The sequence below is a fragment of the Triticum urartu genome, chromosome 5A (genome assembly GCF_056163025.1).
Source record: "Triticum urartu cultivar PI428250 chromosome 5A, HENAU_Tu73, whole genome shotgun sequence".
In the NCBI taxonomy this organism is placed as follows: Eukaryota; Viridiplantae; Streptophyta; class Magnoliopsida; order Poales; family Poaceae; genus Triticum; species Triticum urartu.
In genome coordinates, this window is record NC_141877.1 from 542,413,675 (window position 1) to 542,431,721 (window position 18,047).

General features: G+C 45.7%; 2 protein-coding genes across 2 annotated transcripts; one reads left to right on the forward strand and one right to left on the reverse strand.

The window, feature by feature from the left end:
* Positions 1-5,626: 5,626 nt before the first annotated feature.
* Positions 5,627-7,878, forward strand: LOC147972664 (uncharacterized). Its single transcript, XM_087523468.1, has 2 exons — positions 5,627-7,246; positions 7,442-7,878. Exons 1-2 carry the CDS (start codon positions 5,942-5,944, stop codon positions 7,754-7,756), a joined length of 1,620 nt encoding a protein of 539 aa, XP_087379594.1. The 5' UTR covers positions 5,627-5,941; the 3' UTR covers positions 7,757-7,878.
* Positions 7,879-8,756: 878 nt separating this feature from the next.
* On the reverse strand, positions 8,757-11,388 carry LOC125507315 (GDSL esterase/lipase At5g45910-like). The gene is made up of 5 exons (XM_087523469.1): positions 11,033-11,388; positions 10,008-10,223; positions 9,733-9,884; positions 9,355-9,634; positions 8,757-9,264 (listed from the first exon to the last, which is right to left on the reverse strand). Exons 1-5 carry the CDS (start codon positions 11,349-11,351, stop codon positions 9,047-9,049), a joined length of 1,185 nt encoding a protein of 394 aa, XP_087379595.1. The 5' UTR covers positions 11,352-11,388; the 3' UTR covers positions 8,757-9,046.
* Between the last annotated feature and the right edge of the window lie 6,659 nt (positions 11,389-18,047).

Here is an 18,047-nt window from a genome sequence, read left to right on the forward strand (position 1 = left end):
ACGACTGCAAGAGCACACGGAGGATGGAGATCTCCCGCGGCATCATCTATGCCGACGGCACGGTCTTCCTCTACAACTTCTCCTACTCCGACTACGACGGCGAGCTCGATGAGGACGACGACAAGTTAGATGAGCAAATCTACTTATGCTTCAATACGGCCATCCTTGGTCCCGGACATACCATGTGGAAGTTTTCCCAGAGAGAGTTGGACGTGTACACGAAGTGGGAGGCGATGAAGGGGCAGTATGAAATCGAGAAGAATCGTTTCCCGGCCGCATACCATGTCGACGACAGGATGAAACTGGTGTGCGTGGACGGAGAAGGTTACGATTTAAATGACACCTGGACGTGGCCCATCGTGCCCGAGCTGACAGGCGACGAAATCATGGACGAGGAAGAGGAGATCCTCATCAGTGGCATCCAAGAGGAAGAGATCGACACCACCGGCTTGTACCTTGAGTCTTGCCATATCCTTGAGTCCCGCGGCGAGCTGCTGCAGGTGTCCGTCCTGGTCGAACAAGACAGGAGCTTCATATATGAGGACGCAGCGGCCCAGGCGAGCGCGTTGGTTGTGTGGGCGCACGCGTTGGAGGAAGAGGCCGATGCAGACGGTGGACGGACGGTGATGCGGTGGGCGAGGAGGAATGATCGGAGCTTCGCCAACCGGGTCATGTTCTTGGGGTTCCCGACCAGCTTTGCCGTGGAAGCCACGAGGTTCCGCGGCGCCGGGGAGGGCGACGTGAGCGGCGGGTGCGTCTACTTGCTCCACCACAGAAGGTTGGACTTACATGGCTGGCCATCGTGTGGCGTGTTCAGGTACAATCTTCTCGACTACATGGCTACGTTCATTGAGCACCTGTCTCCGGAGTGGAGCGGCGAGAAGAAAACCGATGCTTGCCTGTGTGGTTCATACCCCAGCCTTCCATTGCTCCGATCCAGGTGCTTATCGAACTCATGTTGTATGTATCACTGCTCGGTTCATAAATATAATATGTTTTGGATATTTTAGTATGGATCACATATAGATTGCTAAAACATGTCAATATACATCTGCTTCACAAAAAAATTAGAACATCTTATTTGGGAGTGGAGGGAGTACGTGATAGTAAAATCCATGTAGAAAATAATCACTATAAATAATTCTAGTTTGTTACACATTAGAGTAGGACTTTATAATAGGGCGACAACTTGCAAAACAAGACAAGAGCCCACCTCGCACCATATTTACACTATTCAAGAGTACTAATTTCATTGCACACTTTGCACCAGGTTTAAGACAATTTAGATATATCCATGGCATCATCAACTTGCATGAAAATCGACTGTACGCGTGATAATTTCTTTTGAATAACTACTTGTTTTCACAGGTAACTAGAGAAAGGCTAGAGGCTCCAAGGGCAGACTATCCAAACATGAGAATTAGCACTTTCCGCATGGAAAACGACCAAAACAACCCATGGTTCTGTTCAGTTTCCTCGTGCAAAACCTACCTCCAGGTGTGGATAGCTCTCGGCTGTGCTCCTTCTTCGGTAAGCACGGCCAAGATGATCTCAGCAGTCATGGCATGTGTTATCGTGTTCATGGAGATGCTGGATAGACTAGATGACGCCGAGGCCACCCTCGATGGGCTAGTCTTGGATGGCTGCACCCTGACGTTGAAGTGCTGACAGCAAATTAGGGCGCCATTTGCAATTGTTTAAATAACCACCTACAAATTAAGAGCAAGTACACTTGTTAAAAAGGCATCATCATTCTCTTAAACCTCCACATCGTCTTGAGATACCAATTAATACGTTCAACAATACATTATATCTTTAAATGTTATCTCCAGTTCAGGTTTCTTCATCAGCCACAAACTTGATCTGCCTCGCCCAGGTTCTTTTCTGTTTCCGTGAGCGAGGAGAAGAAACATGAACTGGGGCGCTCTAGCTATTTGCTAGCATTTTGTCCACTCTCTTTTGGTGATAGGAATTAATGTCTGCATGTAAACATCTATACAATTTGATATGCTGAGGGTTTCACTGTGGCAAAACCGTTATGTATGAATGTGTGTTCTGCTATGCCCGGAGGTGCTGAGTAGATAATATGCACTTCAGTTATATTGTTGAGGATCTTTTAGAAATTTTGATAATTCGTTTGGATGGACTGTACAGTAGTTTGTTGTGCTTCGTTCCGCTGGGCCAACTACTGTATGGTGTGAGGAACAGTATCGGGACGGCAGGCAGTACTGGGAGTAGCACCGTGCCAGTGTGCCACAGCTTGATTTTCGTCGTCCATCGTCTTTTCAAATCCTGCCAAAGGCCTTCGTCTATGTTCGTTGGGGCTCGCGGGTTACTGCTCTATGTAGGTTCCTGCCACAGTGGTGTGTTCATGGATGTAGGATGTTCTAGCTACAATCATAACGCTAGTTCTTTTGTAATAAATTACTGGTGATTGCTGGTTTTAAGAACAGGCTATGACAAGGCAACACACTTTTCCTTCATAATTTTTTATCTCTATCATTATAAGATATCCTTCAGAAAATTATTCTTAGGGTGTTGGACAACGAGCTCTTGCCTCACACTTCGTCTCGGAACTTTTGTTTACCAATAATTTGGCTTAAACTGAACATTTCGCCTACACAAAATAAATTTGTGTGCCAACAATTTGGCACAGGACAAATTCATGGGTTACATGTCTGGAGGGTGTAGCCATAACGAATCATAGTCCCGACCCATAATGCAGTATCTTGTCCTCTCTATACCATCACCTATACTTTGATCTTCTTTGCAATACATATGGTAACCATGCTCCAATGTCACCGAGTACAATTCGTCACCAGGCAACCGGTCTTCTTTAGAGCGGCAATCTTCAGAGTAATAGATATGGTTTCTCATCAGACCACGTCGGTCAGCACCCATAGGCACGTGCACTGCCTTGGACCTTATGGGACCTAAGAATAAGGCATAGTCGTTGAATCTACCTCTGCCCACTTGTGCTCGTAATCCTCATCGACGAGCATGAAGAGCTTGAAGAAAGGCTCACGATCGGGTAACCACCGGGTCCTTATTGCTACTGATAGCTTGCCATTTAACTCAATGATGCAACCTTTGTATGGATCGAAATGATCCCACACGATGGGGCCGTGGCGCCTCCGAACGGCTAGCTGGTGGGTAGATGTGACCATGCATACCCCGTCTTCCTTGATGTCGATATTAAACATGAATACTTCCTCATCGGGGAACGTGAAACCATAGAGATGACCAGCGCAGAACACAATGTCTTGGAACATATTATTGGGACAATTTACTATGGTCCACCCAGTGTCGTGGCCAACTTTGCATAGTGTAATGTCGAGTGTAACAGCTCTAATGGCGGCAAGGATGCAGCCGTTAGAGGAGGTTGGGGCATCCGAGAAGATAAGTTTTTCTATAAAAATTTGGGACCTGGGTAAAGGCACCGCGACTTGGGCACCGGAGAAGAAGTTGGCAATCATGAGCTCCTTGTGGTTGTTGACCGTGGCGACCCAACCGCCGTCGTGCGAGCCGACAAACCATGGCGAGTCGTTGTCCACCTTGGCCGGGGCGCGCGTGACCCATGCGTCATCGGGCCCGCAGAGGTGCTTCCTCCAGCTGCATCGGCTTTTGCGCGGCCAGAGTAGCAGCAGCGGAACGGCAGGCTGCCCCGGGAGCTGCGCCACGGCGGCGAGGCTCGCGCGGTCCTTTATGGAGGCGACCCTGAGGAGGATGTTGCCCAGCAGGTCGTCCGGGAGGTCGGACCATGACGTTGAATCTGTTGAAGATTCGGTGCCTCCATCGCCATCGCCGGCGGGGTTCGTCCGTGTGGTCGACATCTCGTATCCTATTATAACGTGTATATGTATGTTGTCTCGGTCAATTACGTGTGGCGGCAGGGTATAAGTTGTAGAAGTCCCCACTTCCGAATTGTAGTTGTCTCCGGCTCCGGGGTGGATCCGTATCCTCCATGTCTTCTCAGAGTCGGAGACGAACTCATAGACTGACATGTCGAGCTCCCGGCGGTTGCATGCCCATTTACGGCCGGCGTCGGGGAGGCAGGAAGCAGCATCAAAGGCATGCATGTATCGGGTCGCAAGTATTCTGGCTAGCTACAATGTGCCTCCTGGAGTGAACTAATGATGGACATTCCCTGCAAAAAAAAATGATGGAGTCCCATGCAGGAATGCACTATATGACAAAGCAACACACTTTCCCTTTATACATTTCTTATTTCTATAATAACTTATCCTTCTACAAATTATTCTTAGGGCGTTCGTCAAGGATCTCTTGCCTCGCCCTTCATCTCGGAACTTTTGTTCACCAATAATTGGCTTAAACTGAACATTTCACCTACACAAAATCTTTTTGAGTGCCAACAATTTTCTGTTATCCTTACGCTCTTTTTAAGTAGCAGAGGAACATATTTGCTTTTGAATTGTTTGGATTCTCCTCCATCACGAGCATCAAGACCTCTCCACGCGCCACAAAGGATGTCCCAGCCTGGGCTCCGGAGAAATCCAGTGTCTTCTCCATTCGGTCAGCCTACCGCTTTGCCGTGGACGAGCGTGAGCGTCCATCGGCAAGCGCCTCGAACAGGGCTCCAGATGGTCGTCGCGCCATCTGAAGGACCATATGGGGGTGCCGTGCTCCCCCAAAGGTACGAGTATTTGCATGGCGGCTGGTCTCAAACTCCCTTGCTACTTGGGCAAATAAATTTTCTAGAACTCTGGAGCCTAATGATATGTGTCCACTTTGTGGTGTGGAACGCGAGGATGTTTTCCATGCTATGTGCAGATGTCCATGGGCAAAGGACCTATGGGGCACGATGGCGAAGGACTGGACTCTTCCGGACATCAGTTTGATCCAGAACATGGGGCCGGAGTGGTTATTCGGTGTTCTGGAGCCCCTCTCGGATACTTTCTCGCATGGTGGCCCTGATGATATTTTGAAGATCGTGGCATGTTCGTAATGAGATCATTCATGACAAAGAACCGCCCCCCACATAAGTTCCTGCAGATTCTTGCATAGCTATATTTCTTCGCTTCTCTGTATTCAGCAGCACCCCATGGGAGATGTTGTAAAAGGCAAAATGGTGCTCACAGACCCAGCATGCCTAGTTGGTGTAGTTGCTGCGCCAGCACCGAGTAGGAGAGGCGCAGACCCGCGACCAGCAGAGAAGTGGGAGCCTCCCCCTGCTGGATGGCTAAAGCTGAATGTCGACGGTGCCTTCTCCGAGCACGCGGGTAATGGTGGAGCTGGTATGGTCCTGAGGAACAGCGACGGCAACATTATCTTCACTTCATGTAGACACTTGTTTCCATGTGATAATGCACTGCAAGCTGAGTTGGAGGCGTGCAAAGAGGGAATTTCTCTTGCGCTGGAATGGAGTTCATTGCCTTTTATCGTTGAAACGGACAGCTCAGTGGCTGCAATGATCAGCCAAGCCGCTGTTGATCGATCCAAGGATGCTGCACTAGTCCAGGAGATCAAAATGCTAATCAGGGGTGATAGGAGGGTCCAGGTGAAGGCTATTAAACGTGAGAGAAATCAGGTTAGTCACGAGCTTGCTCGTATAGCTCGCACATGCATAAAAACTGCAGTTTGGCTGAGTTCTGGCCTTGAAGGGATTGTAAATCTTTGTGTACTGGATCAGCTTGATTCAGGTTGATTAATATAAATCCCTTTTCCATGCAAGAAAAAAGAAGAGGATTGTTTACCACATGTGTCATGTGGTTTTTAAAGTACATGTAGGGATAGAGATAACAGAAAATCTTTTTGGTAACCTCTGATAAACCAGACCCAGCTCCAGTGACGCACATCCGTAGACGCATGCAGAGTCTGGTTTTTTCTGCAGGTGCATGCAACCCTAGTCGCCGCGCGTGGATCAGTTTTTTCAACGAAGAATCAATCGACCTATCTACTCTGAGATTCCTGGAACCGATCTATGGTTCTATACCCAAACATGTCCGTGCCGCCAAGATGGCCCGATCTGCCGCCTGAGCTGCTCGCCGTCGTCTCCGGTCGCCTGCACGACGCGGCTGACTTCATCCGCTTCCATGCCGTCTGCACGCGGTGGCGGGACTCGCTGCCCCAGACGACGGCGCTCCGCCAGGCCTTCTTTCCCTGGCTCATCGCCCCGCCGTCCGGCTATGGATGTTCGCACGTCAATCTCCGCTGCGTCTTCTCCAAGACAAGCTACCTCGCGGTCGCGGGCGCGCCAGCGACGTTCTCCAACCGCAGGTTGGTGGCGCGAGCCGACGGCTCGGCGGCCTGGTTCTTCACCGTTGGCTCCAGGCCTACACTCGTCGACCCTCTCGCAGGAGGGGTCACGGCCCTGCCGTCCTTCCCGGAGGACGACGAGAAGACCGCGCGGAGGATGGAGATCTCCCGCGGCATCATCTACGACGACGACACGGTCTTCCTCTACAACTTCTCCTACTCCGAGGACCTCGATGAGGATGACGACGAGACAGAGCAACAAATCGACGTATGTTTCAACACGGCCGTCCTTCGTCCCGGAGATACCGCGTGGAAATTAGTCCACAGACCGTTGGAGGGGTACAACGAGGACGAGGTAGAGGGGGAGTACGAAATCTACGACAATCGTTTCCTGGCCGCATACCGTGTCGACGAGAGGAAGACCCTGCTGTGCGTGGACGGGGAAGATCACAATGACACATGGGCATGGTACTTCCTTGCAGAGTGGGGACCTAGTGCCGAAACAGATGACACATACTTGACGGAAGAGGTCGACGCCACCGGCTGGTACGTCGAGTCCAGCCACAACCTTGAGTCCCGGGGCAAGCTGCTGCAGGTGACTGTCGTGGTCCGACAAGACAGGGGCTTCATATATCAGGGCGCAGCAGCCCAGGCGAGCGCGCTGGTGGTGTGGGTGCACGCGTGGGAGGAAGGGGCGGATGCAAACGGTGAACGAAGGTTTCGGTGGGTGAGGAAGGATGGTCGGAGCTTCGCAGACCGCGTGATGTTTTTGGGGTTCCCGACCAGCTTCGCCGTGGAAGCCACGAGGTTCCGGGGCGGGGAGGACGACGTGAGCGGCGGGTGCGTCTACTTGCTCCACCACAGAAGGTTGGAGTTGCATGGCTTGGCATCGCGTGGCGTGTTCAGGTATAATCTTCTCGACGGCATGGCTAAGTTCATTGAGCGCCTGCCTCTAGATCTGGAGTGGAGCGGCCAGAAAAATGAGGCATGCCTGTGGTTCATGCCCCAGCCTTCCATTGCTCCCATCCAGGTAGTTATCGAACTCATCATTTCGTATGTTGGTACGTGATGGTACAACCCAACATGTAGAAAATAGTTACTATAATAATTTTAACTTTTACACATTACGGACAGCCCGGGTGGGCTCACTTATAGGATAGGTGTATCATATGTATGCATGTCATTGTCAAGTAGCCTGATAAACGACTCACTTGTTTTTCGCCAGGTAATCAGAGAAAGGCTAGTGGGGGCAGATCATCCAAATGTGAGAAGAATTAGCACTTGCCGCATGAATAGACAACCAAAACAGCCCAAGCCGCCCTTCTTCAGTTTCCTCGTGCAAAACCTACCTCCAGGCGCGGACAGCTCTCGGCTGTGCTCCTTCTTCGGTAAGCACGGCCAGGTTTCCGCCGCTGAGGTGATCTCACCAGGGACGGCACGTGTTACCATGTTCATGGAGACGGTGGACAGACTAGATGACGCCGAGGCCACCCTCGATGGGCTGGTCTTGGATGGATGCACCCTGACGGTGAAGTGGTGAAGACAAAAGGCGCCATTTGCCAATGTCCAAATGGCCACGTACACATTAAGAGCAAGTACATTTTTTTGTAAAGGCATCATTCTCTTAAATTAATCTTCACACCATCTTGATATTACAATTAACATCATCTTTTAGTGTTATATCCAGTTCAGGTTTCTTCATTAGCCGCAAGCTTGATGTGCCTCGCCCAGGACCTCTTTTGTTTCTATGACCGAGGACGAGGAGGGGCCCATGTTATTCTCAAACATGAAGAAACCTGAATTTGGGGTGCTCTAGTTATTTCTTAGCATTCGCATCTTATTTCACCAGGAGTACTTGGTCCTACATGATTGATGTAGACTTCCCCTCGGCATACATGATTGATGGTAGTTCTTCATGGTGCATTTGACACAACACGCGCGGAGATATACAAAATTATATGGCGCGTGTTAGGCTCTAGCCAGCTGATCCGCGCGTGAGATCAGCCGCATGGACTTCCCGCAAAAAGTTATGGTAGAGCATGTTATGAGTGTCCATTTTGCACAGAAACACACACAAAAGAAACCTTATCCAAGCGTTGCAACAATATTTACTCCTACTATGTATGACAAAAGAATATACATAAAACATGAAAAAATAAATTAGATCTTTTGCAGAAACCGTAGTAGTGTTGTGGTAGAGTCACACAATTTTTTAAGATTGATCTTGTTTTATCGATCTCGTCGGCAGGAATTCAAATATATAAAATATTTTAAAATACTGTTTTTTAAAAGAGATATCGATGAATTAATATCTCTCGAGCCAATAAATTGCTAGGTTTTCTAATGCTGACATAGCACTATTCCCCTGCTAATGCTGGCATAGAATTCTGTAGCATATCTGACAAGTTAGATGGGTATTGTAGAGTGCAATGTTAAGAAGAAGCATTCGAATATTTTCTGCTGCATTTCGAGCGGGCATCTCGGCGCCGGAATGAACGCATGTACTGAAGGTTCCGTGCAGCATAGATTTTCCACTTTGGACGTACTCCCTCTGTTCCAAATTACTTGACCTCTATTTGTCTAGACACGGATGTATCTAGACATTCGTATCTAGACAAATGAAGGTCAAGTAATTTGGAACGGAGGGAGTACATACTTGAGCGGTTCAACATTTTGTAAACTACTACGTGGGCAAGAGGCCAGGAAGCAACCTATGCCGTGCCGGTGCCTGGTTGTTCTAGGATTATCATCATCATACATAATTGATAGGTAGATACATGGATCTGCTTGGTCCTTTTTGGTGTAGGGCTGCTTTACGAGAGTTTTTAGCCTAGGATAGGATGGGAGGGGTGCAGTAGGGTCCCCTGAGCAGTGCCCCGGCGATCACCTTGTTAGCCGCCTCCGTAGGGTGGATGCCGTCCCAGCTGAGCCGCGCCGACGGGTGGCGGCACGCCACCGTGGCCCCGTCCATGCCGCACCTCGCGCTCAGGTCGAAGTTGTACTTGCCCCCTCCCGCCCCGCAGCAGGCCTCAAACGGAGCGCTAAACCCTAGCGCGCCAAGCCAAGCAATCACGTACTCAGCTTGTTGAATTGTTCAAGCTAGAGCTAGAGAAAGGAAGAGAACTTAGTAGGTACTACCAAACTTGTGGGGCTCCTGGACCATCTGGTACACGAGGCCGTAGTAGTCCGCGTACATGAGCCTCGTCGAGTTGTGGTGCCTCCGCTGGAGGGCCTCCACCTGCTTCCGGAGCATCCAGTTGTGGTACTTGCTCAGGAGGTTGTAGGCCTTGAGGCAGCCGGCGTCGTCCAGGTCGCCGTCGCCGTCGCCGTCCCCGAACAAGGACAGGAAGATCGGCAAGCAGCCGGTCGGGAAGATTCCCGGGACGACGACGTGGACGGCGCCCAGAGCAATCAGTTTCTGCACAAAAATAATTCGCCTTGAGTCTTAATTTCTTGGCTAGCTGGAACATACTATATGCATGCAAAATTAATTTGCTGTCAATGGCATAGAAATACCTCCACGCCGTCGGCGATGGCACCAACGATCTTTGGGGTGTAGTTCATTGCCTGCTCCGGTGTCAAACCGCGTTCAAGCAGCTGCACGTTGTAGTCGTTCCCGCCGTATGCACCGAACATGAAGAGCGATTTCCTCATGTATCCTTTGCAACCTAGTTAGTACATGCATGCAACACGTTTTTTTCTTTACCGTTCGGCATGAATTCATGATGAGCCTTTTTAAACGGCCGGGTTAAATTAAAATATCGATTTGTTCAGAATAGGTGCGTGCTCACTCTGCTCTGTCCCGCATATGGAGGGCAACAAGTCCTTGAACCATTGGATCTGCGTGTCTAGTGAGCCATGGTTCCACACCGGATTTTCAATGCCCAGAGATCTGTAGAAGGTGAAGTTCATGGCCGTGCCACCGGTGATGGCCATGTTTACGCCCCGACGGAAATCTTTGCCTTTCGCTTTCGACGGTGGGAGTAATGGAAGCCCAAGTGCTTGTGCTGGCATCCATGCATGGACACAAATAAAATTCAAGTTATAACAAACTTGTGTCTCAGTTGACGTGAAAGTAGATCAAACATTGAAACAAAATATCTCAGCATAATGGTCACACTTTTCTTGCAGGAAATGAATTGTTTCTTATGCTAATTTTTGGGTTTAAAAAAGACAAAAAAATCATTCATTTCCTTCATTTTATTGGTTGGTGAAAACAAATTGTTTTCCGGGATTGTAAGGCATTGTAGCAATTATTGTAGAAACTCTTTTTTGGCATTTATTTCCAAATGTAGTACGTGCATCTCTTAGTTAGTTAAACTACAAGATGCACCTAGTGGAAAAATGGTTTTGCTTCTTTTTTTTACACGCTTTCAACCAAACCTTTTAAACTTGGTCCAAAGTAGCCAGGTTTGTATGATTTATGATACCCATAAATATATATTATTATACTATTTACAGAGAAATCATTGTGAACTAAGAAAAATGACCAGAAATTTCAAAAAAAAAGTGTTCACTTATAAAAATGCTTACAAATTTTAAAAATGGTCACAATTTTTATAAAAGAATGATGAATTAATAAACATGTTCATGATTTTATAAAAATATTTGTGAATTTGGAAAATACTCATGAATTTTAAAAATGCCCATAAATTTCAGTCATTACTCGACGTATGTAATGTTAATTGATCGATGCGTAGCATATGCCCCATAGTTATTTCTCAACTGAACTGATACAGAAATACTAGCAAACCTCATATGTTGAGGAAAAAGTATGTATGCTTTGGAAAACTTGCGTAAAAACGGATTGAATTACCAACAAAATCAACAACCACGCGGCCGTCGCACCACCGGCAAGACGGCCTTCCGAAGTAGGTCTCGCCGTACGGCGGGTGGGTGCAGGTGAGCACGTTCAACTCCGTCTTGTTGCTGCTGGCGACGCATATGTTGCCTGTCTCATCCATCGAGTCACCGAAGGTGAACATGGCATTGTATTTCTTCGGTGCCGCCGCCGTCGACGATGTAGTAGTAGTACTGCTGCCGCCACCACTGGCCACCAGCACCACCGTGATCAGTTGGATGACTAAGGAAGCCATGAGCAGCGATGACCCTAAGTATAAGCTTGGGAGTTTCATGGTGACCTGAAAATATTTCGCTCGGACTTTTTAAGCTTAGTTGATGGTGATCTAATGGCGGCAATCGAGGTTGGCCGATATATATATATATATATATATATATATATATATATATATATATATATATATATATATATATATATATATATATATATATATATATATATATAGACACTGCCGACTGTTGTCCTTGCTAAATTAATGCTGAACAGTTGGCCGTCAATAAAGTGTCCAGAGTGGTTGGATTGCAACACAACATCGAGGCTCTATCATAACACCTTGCTCATTGGCACCATCAATTGAGCCGCGAGAGTGGTTGGATTTCAACATCACTACTCCCTCCATCTATGTGAGTAAGATGTTTAGGCGCCGTTCATTAACTTTTCATCTCGATGCCCGCCCTGCCTTGTTCGCCAGCGAGCGCTTTCACCTTTGCCTCGTTGTCTTCCGTGGAAACTCCTTTTCTCCTTTTTTTTTTTCGGACAAAGACCAATGCATGCAGCACGTCCATACGGTTATTAGGCAAGAAATAAAAACGCTTTGCATGCTATGAATTACGAGGGTCTGCATGGGTAGCTAATAAGGCATCCTCTTAACTGTTGTGATTAAATGTTGTGTTTAGAAGAGAGAATTATTCTTCTTTTCCCCCAATCTACTTGCACCTAGGACGTGATGCACCTTCTAATATGACTTATTCACCTAGACAGAGGGAGTAAAAGGATTGGCCGCTTTAAAACATGGTTAATGATACAACCAACGGCTGGCTATAAGAAGTTGTCATGTCATCTACAACCAACCTTTTAGCCGGCGCGTATAATAGTAAGTTTTAAATATGTACTAGTTTATCAATAGTTGCCCCACCTTACATCCTTACAAAGTGTCTTAGGTCTCGTGTTGCAGCTGGCTACTAATCAAGAACCCGCTTCTCTTCTCTCTCCTCTTTTCTTTCCTCCACCTAATCACAGATATATTATTCTATTCCTTATAGCATGCTTATGTCACCCTATTGTACTTGTTTTTACTGCGCCGTTCGTGTTGTTGAGTTTCTTAAAAAAGTAATCACTCTGTTTTAAAATATATGGTGTATTACTTTTTTGAAAAGGTAAATTTTTTAAGTTTGATTAAATTTGTAGAGAAATATATCAAAATCCATAATATTAAATCGGTATTTGAAGATTCACCATGAAATGAATTTCCATACTTTTTTGTTTAATATTGTGATGTCGATATTTTTACTTTGAATTTGGTCAAACTTAAAGAGATTTCACTTTCTAAAAGACTAATACCCCTTATATTTTTGAGCTGATGGAATATTTAGTTTGGCAAGTGGGGAGATGATACAGTGTGTTTTATTTTTATTTATAATGCATTGATTTGGTGGGTCTTTTATGGTGTGATTCTGTGTTATCCGTTAACCAACTTATATTTATGTATGGAATTTTGTGTCAGTGGTTGCATATACTACATTGGTGCTACAATATCACATGGTGGCATTTCTTTTTTCTAGGTAGTGGGAGGGTGCGTTGTATTAATATGTTTCTATAGGCCAGCTGCTGCTGATTAATTTGAAAAATCGTTGGCCCAGTCAAAATCATAAACCAAATTCCAAATTGAATACTCAATTGAATGAAAAAGTTTCAATATTAGGGAACATAATTAATGAATTAAAAGAATTGAATGGGAGAGTCTGAGACATTGTTGACCCGGTCAAAATCGGATGGCCCAATTCTAAATTGAATAAACTAATTGTGAGTTTCTAAAAATTAGGAAGCATAATGTATAGTATAAAAGAACTGAACGAGAGAGCTGTGAGAAATTGTTAACCTGGTCAAAATCGGATGACTCAAGTCTAATTAGAGACCTCAATTAAATGTGGGCTCTTTAAAATTAGGGAGCTTAGTGTTATAGAGGATACACTGCCCGTCAAAGATCTCCTCTATGCCGCTCGGTCCTCCTTCTCTTCCCCATTCGGCGGCCTTGTAGGCAGCAAGAGGAGTATAGACACATATGTTTCATCCCCCCCCCCCCCCGGCCGGTCCTGAGATTTTGGGGGCCGGGGCGAAAATACAATTTGGAGCCCCTCCCTTGTTATAAACATAATATGCATATTATGTTCAAATTTCCTTGTAAGATTCTTCGATGCAAAATCACTTGTGATTGTGTCAATGTCAATATCATCGAACGATTAGTTCTCGATGCATAATCTTGCATAACCATTTAAGCCCTGTTAGGTCATTGTTTATCCCAAATGGTTCTTCAATAATTTCAAATTTGAAAAGCTTCTTTTAGATGATGCAACAATCACATGCACGGTAATCTGAATAAATCTTTAAACACCATGACTTAAATACTTTCTTCAAGGGAGTGATTCATATCAAGCAGAACAGACAGATATTGAACATGAAACAAAATCCACCTCAACTTCTAGAATTTCTTCTTGGCAACTACTTTTTATCAAACTATTTCATTCTCAAAGCACCAAGTTTTACTTTAAATTGTAGTAATATGGGCATACCTGAGATTGATTAGATTGACGTCTGTCATTGGACGCTCGGTGATGATGTGATGTGGATTTCTAGTGGCAGACACTCGGCGATGTACGTGTGCAGCCCCGCCGGCAATGTTAATTTTCAGGGGTAGGTGATGTTAATTTTCAGGGGTAGGTGATGTTCAACCCTCAGCGATTTGGGATCTGGAGTTTGGAGCCAGAAGAGAACATAGAATATAGGGAATTAAGGATGAACTCACGTCACACAATTGTTTTTTTTAGAGGGAGAATGTCTCACGATAGTTAAGGAATAAAGAGAATGAGCCAACGTGATTTATGTGTGTACTCTGATTGGTTTCCGCACGATCGTATGCTTTTTATGTGCGTACGCTGCTACCTATCGTCCCTTCCTTCTAGGGGTTGGGCTACTTCTCTTTTTCTACGTGAAGCTATGGCCCATGAGATATTGTATACTTACCTTTATACGTACATTACATCTTTGGTTTAGAGAAATCTTGTAGGAATTTTATAGGATAGGATTTTTATAGGAAAAATTCCTTTAAAGCCCTTTGGTTTGTAGGAATGAAATCCTATTTCTGTGAAGGAATTCTTCCTATCCTCCACATTTTAAAGAAAAATAAATATTAGTCTAGACTCAATGGAAAAAATCCTATGATGTGAACCAAATGAAGGAAATATGCCCTAGAGGCAATATGTAACATCCCAAATTTTCAATTTGGAATGTTATACACTAGATCATATGCATATCATATTTTCTTGCATTTTGGTTGATCCTAGAAATTTCACGCAACTCAAGGACCCTCGGAGAGAGTTGGAGATTTCGTTATTTTCATATTTGAGAGTTCTCTCGAATTTTGAAAATAGGATCATTTGATTTATTTATTTCATCTTCAATAATTTTTCCGGTGTCAAAATATATGAGAGAGGGAATAATATGACTTTCCCAAATTTAGGAAAAATGAAGATATAATAAATAGATCAATTTTGCTTTCCGGTGTTTATTTGCATTTTATTTGGATAGGGAAAAATGCGCGTTTTCAAAAATTGCATTTTAGGTCCGGAGAACATTTTGTTCGGCTCATTTTTAGGAGTCGGGGAAAATTTACTTTAGATTTTTCGGAGTTCGTTTAGATCCCTTTTTGTTTTTTTTTCTGCGCGAGGAAACTATTTAAAAAAAATAAAAAATTTGAGCAGCGCCTTGGGCCAAAGGCCCAAGCCAAGCCACCTACCGCCGCGCTCCCAGGCGCCAGGCGCCGAGCCAGGAGCCGGTCGGCCGCCGCCGCCTCTTGCTAGGACCGAATCCTTTTAGGATTCTAGGGCGCCCCCTTGTCCCCTTTTCCTTATTTCGTTTTCTTTAGTCCTATTCCGTTTATTTTCTAGATCTTTCCTACTCCTATTCTAATTCCTTGTCCTCTACCCCAAGTAAACCCCTCCCCTCCCCAATATAAATACCCAAGCACCCCCCCCTCTAAACACATCAAATCAAAGCTCTCCTCCACACCGCGCCTTGCACCGCCGCCGCGCCGCATCACACCGCGCCCTGCGTCACCGCCGCCGCACCGCCACCCCACACCCGCGCCGCCGCCGCACCTTGCCGCCGCCACCCCACACCCGCGCCGCCGCCGCACCTTGCCGCCGCCACCCCACACCCCGTGCCGCCGCCGCACCTTGCCGCCGCCGCCCCACACCCGCGCCACCGCCGCACCTTGCCCACGCCGCCGCCCTACGCCGACGCCGCCGGAGCCCCGTTCACCGGAGACCTCGCCAAGGTTGCCCCGCGCTACATCTATTCTTTTTCTCGGATCGTCCTCTTCTAATCATTCCGATTCTTTTCTTCTCTAAACCGTTCCGGTTTTCTAGATCGGTTTTTCGTTCGGTTTTTCTTCTCCGAAACCCTAAATCGGATTCGTTTTCTTCTCCGATTTAGTTGCTTTGGACCGTTCGCCAGACCGTTCGTCCTAACGAACGTGATCACCGGATTCTTCTAGGTTAACGAACGTCCGTTCGTTTAACCGTTCTTCTTTTTCTTTTCGTCGGATTTATTCCGCGATCGCGATCTCAGATCCGATCTTCTTCCTAGTCTATCTTTTCGCTCGTTTATCGGAATCAGGTGATTCAAGCGCCTGGAGTTTCGTCTCGAAACCGCCGTTCCGTCTAATCAACTTGAACAAGCTTTTGTTACAGTAAAATTTTGACCTAGATTCAACTTGCTAGAACCGAGTTGTTTTCTTCCGCCGTTTGTTTTTCGTTCTTTCTTTGCAACCGGAGTTCTTAAGTTGAACTACCTGGTTCGTTCTCTTGTTCGAGTTTTACTTGTGCATTAGATGAGTACTTATTGTATGCTTGTTGTTTGTCTGCGATAGATTACCCGGATTGCGCCGCTTGTTACTTCGAAACCCTAGGACTCGCGGATCATCAGCAAGGCAAGTAACACTTTGATCATACCTTTTCTACAACCCATGTTTTATTGCATTAGATCAATCCTCACACATTGCATGATTAGGATATAATTAAATTGTGGGATGGGAAGTAGATGAGGTAGTACCTATTACCTGTATTATTATCAAACCTTTGGGAGTTACTCTACGTTTGCTTATTATGCCATGCTATGCTAGTAGACGTGGATTGGGTGAGTGATATCCATGACAGATGTGAGATTGATAATTTTAATGGTTTATCTAAGGTGGCAACTTAAACACACATCTGGGTGGATTGAGGCACCTGATGTCTATCAGGACTTGCCTGTTTTTTCTGGACCGCCACCCAGGCTCAAAGGGATCATAAGATCTTTCATGCTAGAAACTTCCGTGTGCAGCCACATGCTACTATGGGCTCTAGCATAGTTGACTAAGTTGTGCGAACTCTTACGGGGTGGACTAGCAGATGTAGGGGATGTAGGTGTACCGGTCTACCCCACATGTAAGGTGCTAGTGCTTCTGAAAGACTATGTCTCGGTCATCCGTTTCTCAAACACCATGTAGTGCGAGAAAACAAACGGAGGCGATCGAGTCATGTGGGGAAAAGTGCGCAACCTCTGCAGAGTAACAAACTAATCATGATTAGCCGTGTCCCCGGTTATGGACAACTTGAGTATCTAGTACTTGAATATCATTGTGAATCTCAACATGTTACTTCTAATTAATGTTATTGGGTTTTAATTACTTTTAATTGGGATTGAGAATGCTGTCAACCATTCTCAATGTTTCACAACCACCATGATAGTAAATAAAATTTATTCCTTTGCAGTAGGGAAAAATTGGCTTTACGCAAAAACTGTAACCATAGAGCTTTCCACCAGCCATATATGCATATAGTATAGTTGTTTCATTCCATTACTCTCTATGTGTTACTTTGCCAGCATATTCCATGTGCTGACCCGTTTTCGGGCTGCAACGTTAATGTTGCAGACTTTTCAGACGACGATTGAGGTGCGTTTAGGTCGTGGCCCTATACTCAGTGATGCCGCTGGAGTTGATGGACCCATTTATCTTCCAAGTCTTCCGCTGTTATCTTTAAAATATGGCCTTAAGTCATATTTATTGTAATAAGTTCTTTTTCAGCCATCGATGTAATAAGTGTGTGATTGCAACTCTGCTATAAAACCTCGATGTACTGTGTGGTGTCAGCATTACTGATCCAGGGATGACACCGTAGCACAGTAGACGTGATCCATTCGGGTCAGGTCGCTACACAATAATAAAGTTATTATTTATTTTCTTATATCATGATAAATGTTTATTATTCATGCTAGAATTGTATTAACCGGAAACATAATACATGTGTGAATACATAGACAAACGGAGTGTCACTAGTATGCCTCTACTTGACTAGCTCGTTAATCAAAGATGGTTATGTTTCTCAACCATGAACAAAGAGTTGTTATTTGATTAATGGGATCACATCATTAGGTGAATGATCTGATTGACATGACCCATTCCATTAGCTTAGCACCCGATCGTTTAGTATGTTGCTATTGCTTTCTTCATAACTTATACATGTTCCTATGACTATGAGATTATGCAACTCCCGTTTGCCGGAGGAACACTTTGTGTGCTACCAAATGTCACAACGTAAATGGGTGATTATAAAGGTACTCTACAGGTGTCTCCAAAGGTACATGTTGGGTTGGCGTATTTCGAGATTAGGATTTGTCACTCCGATTGTCGGAGAGGTATCTCTGGGCCCTC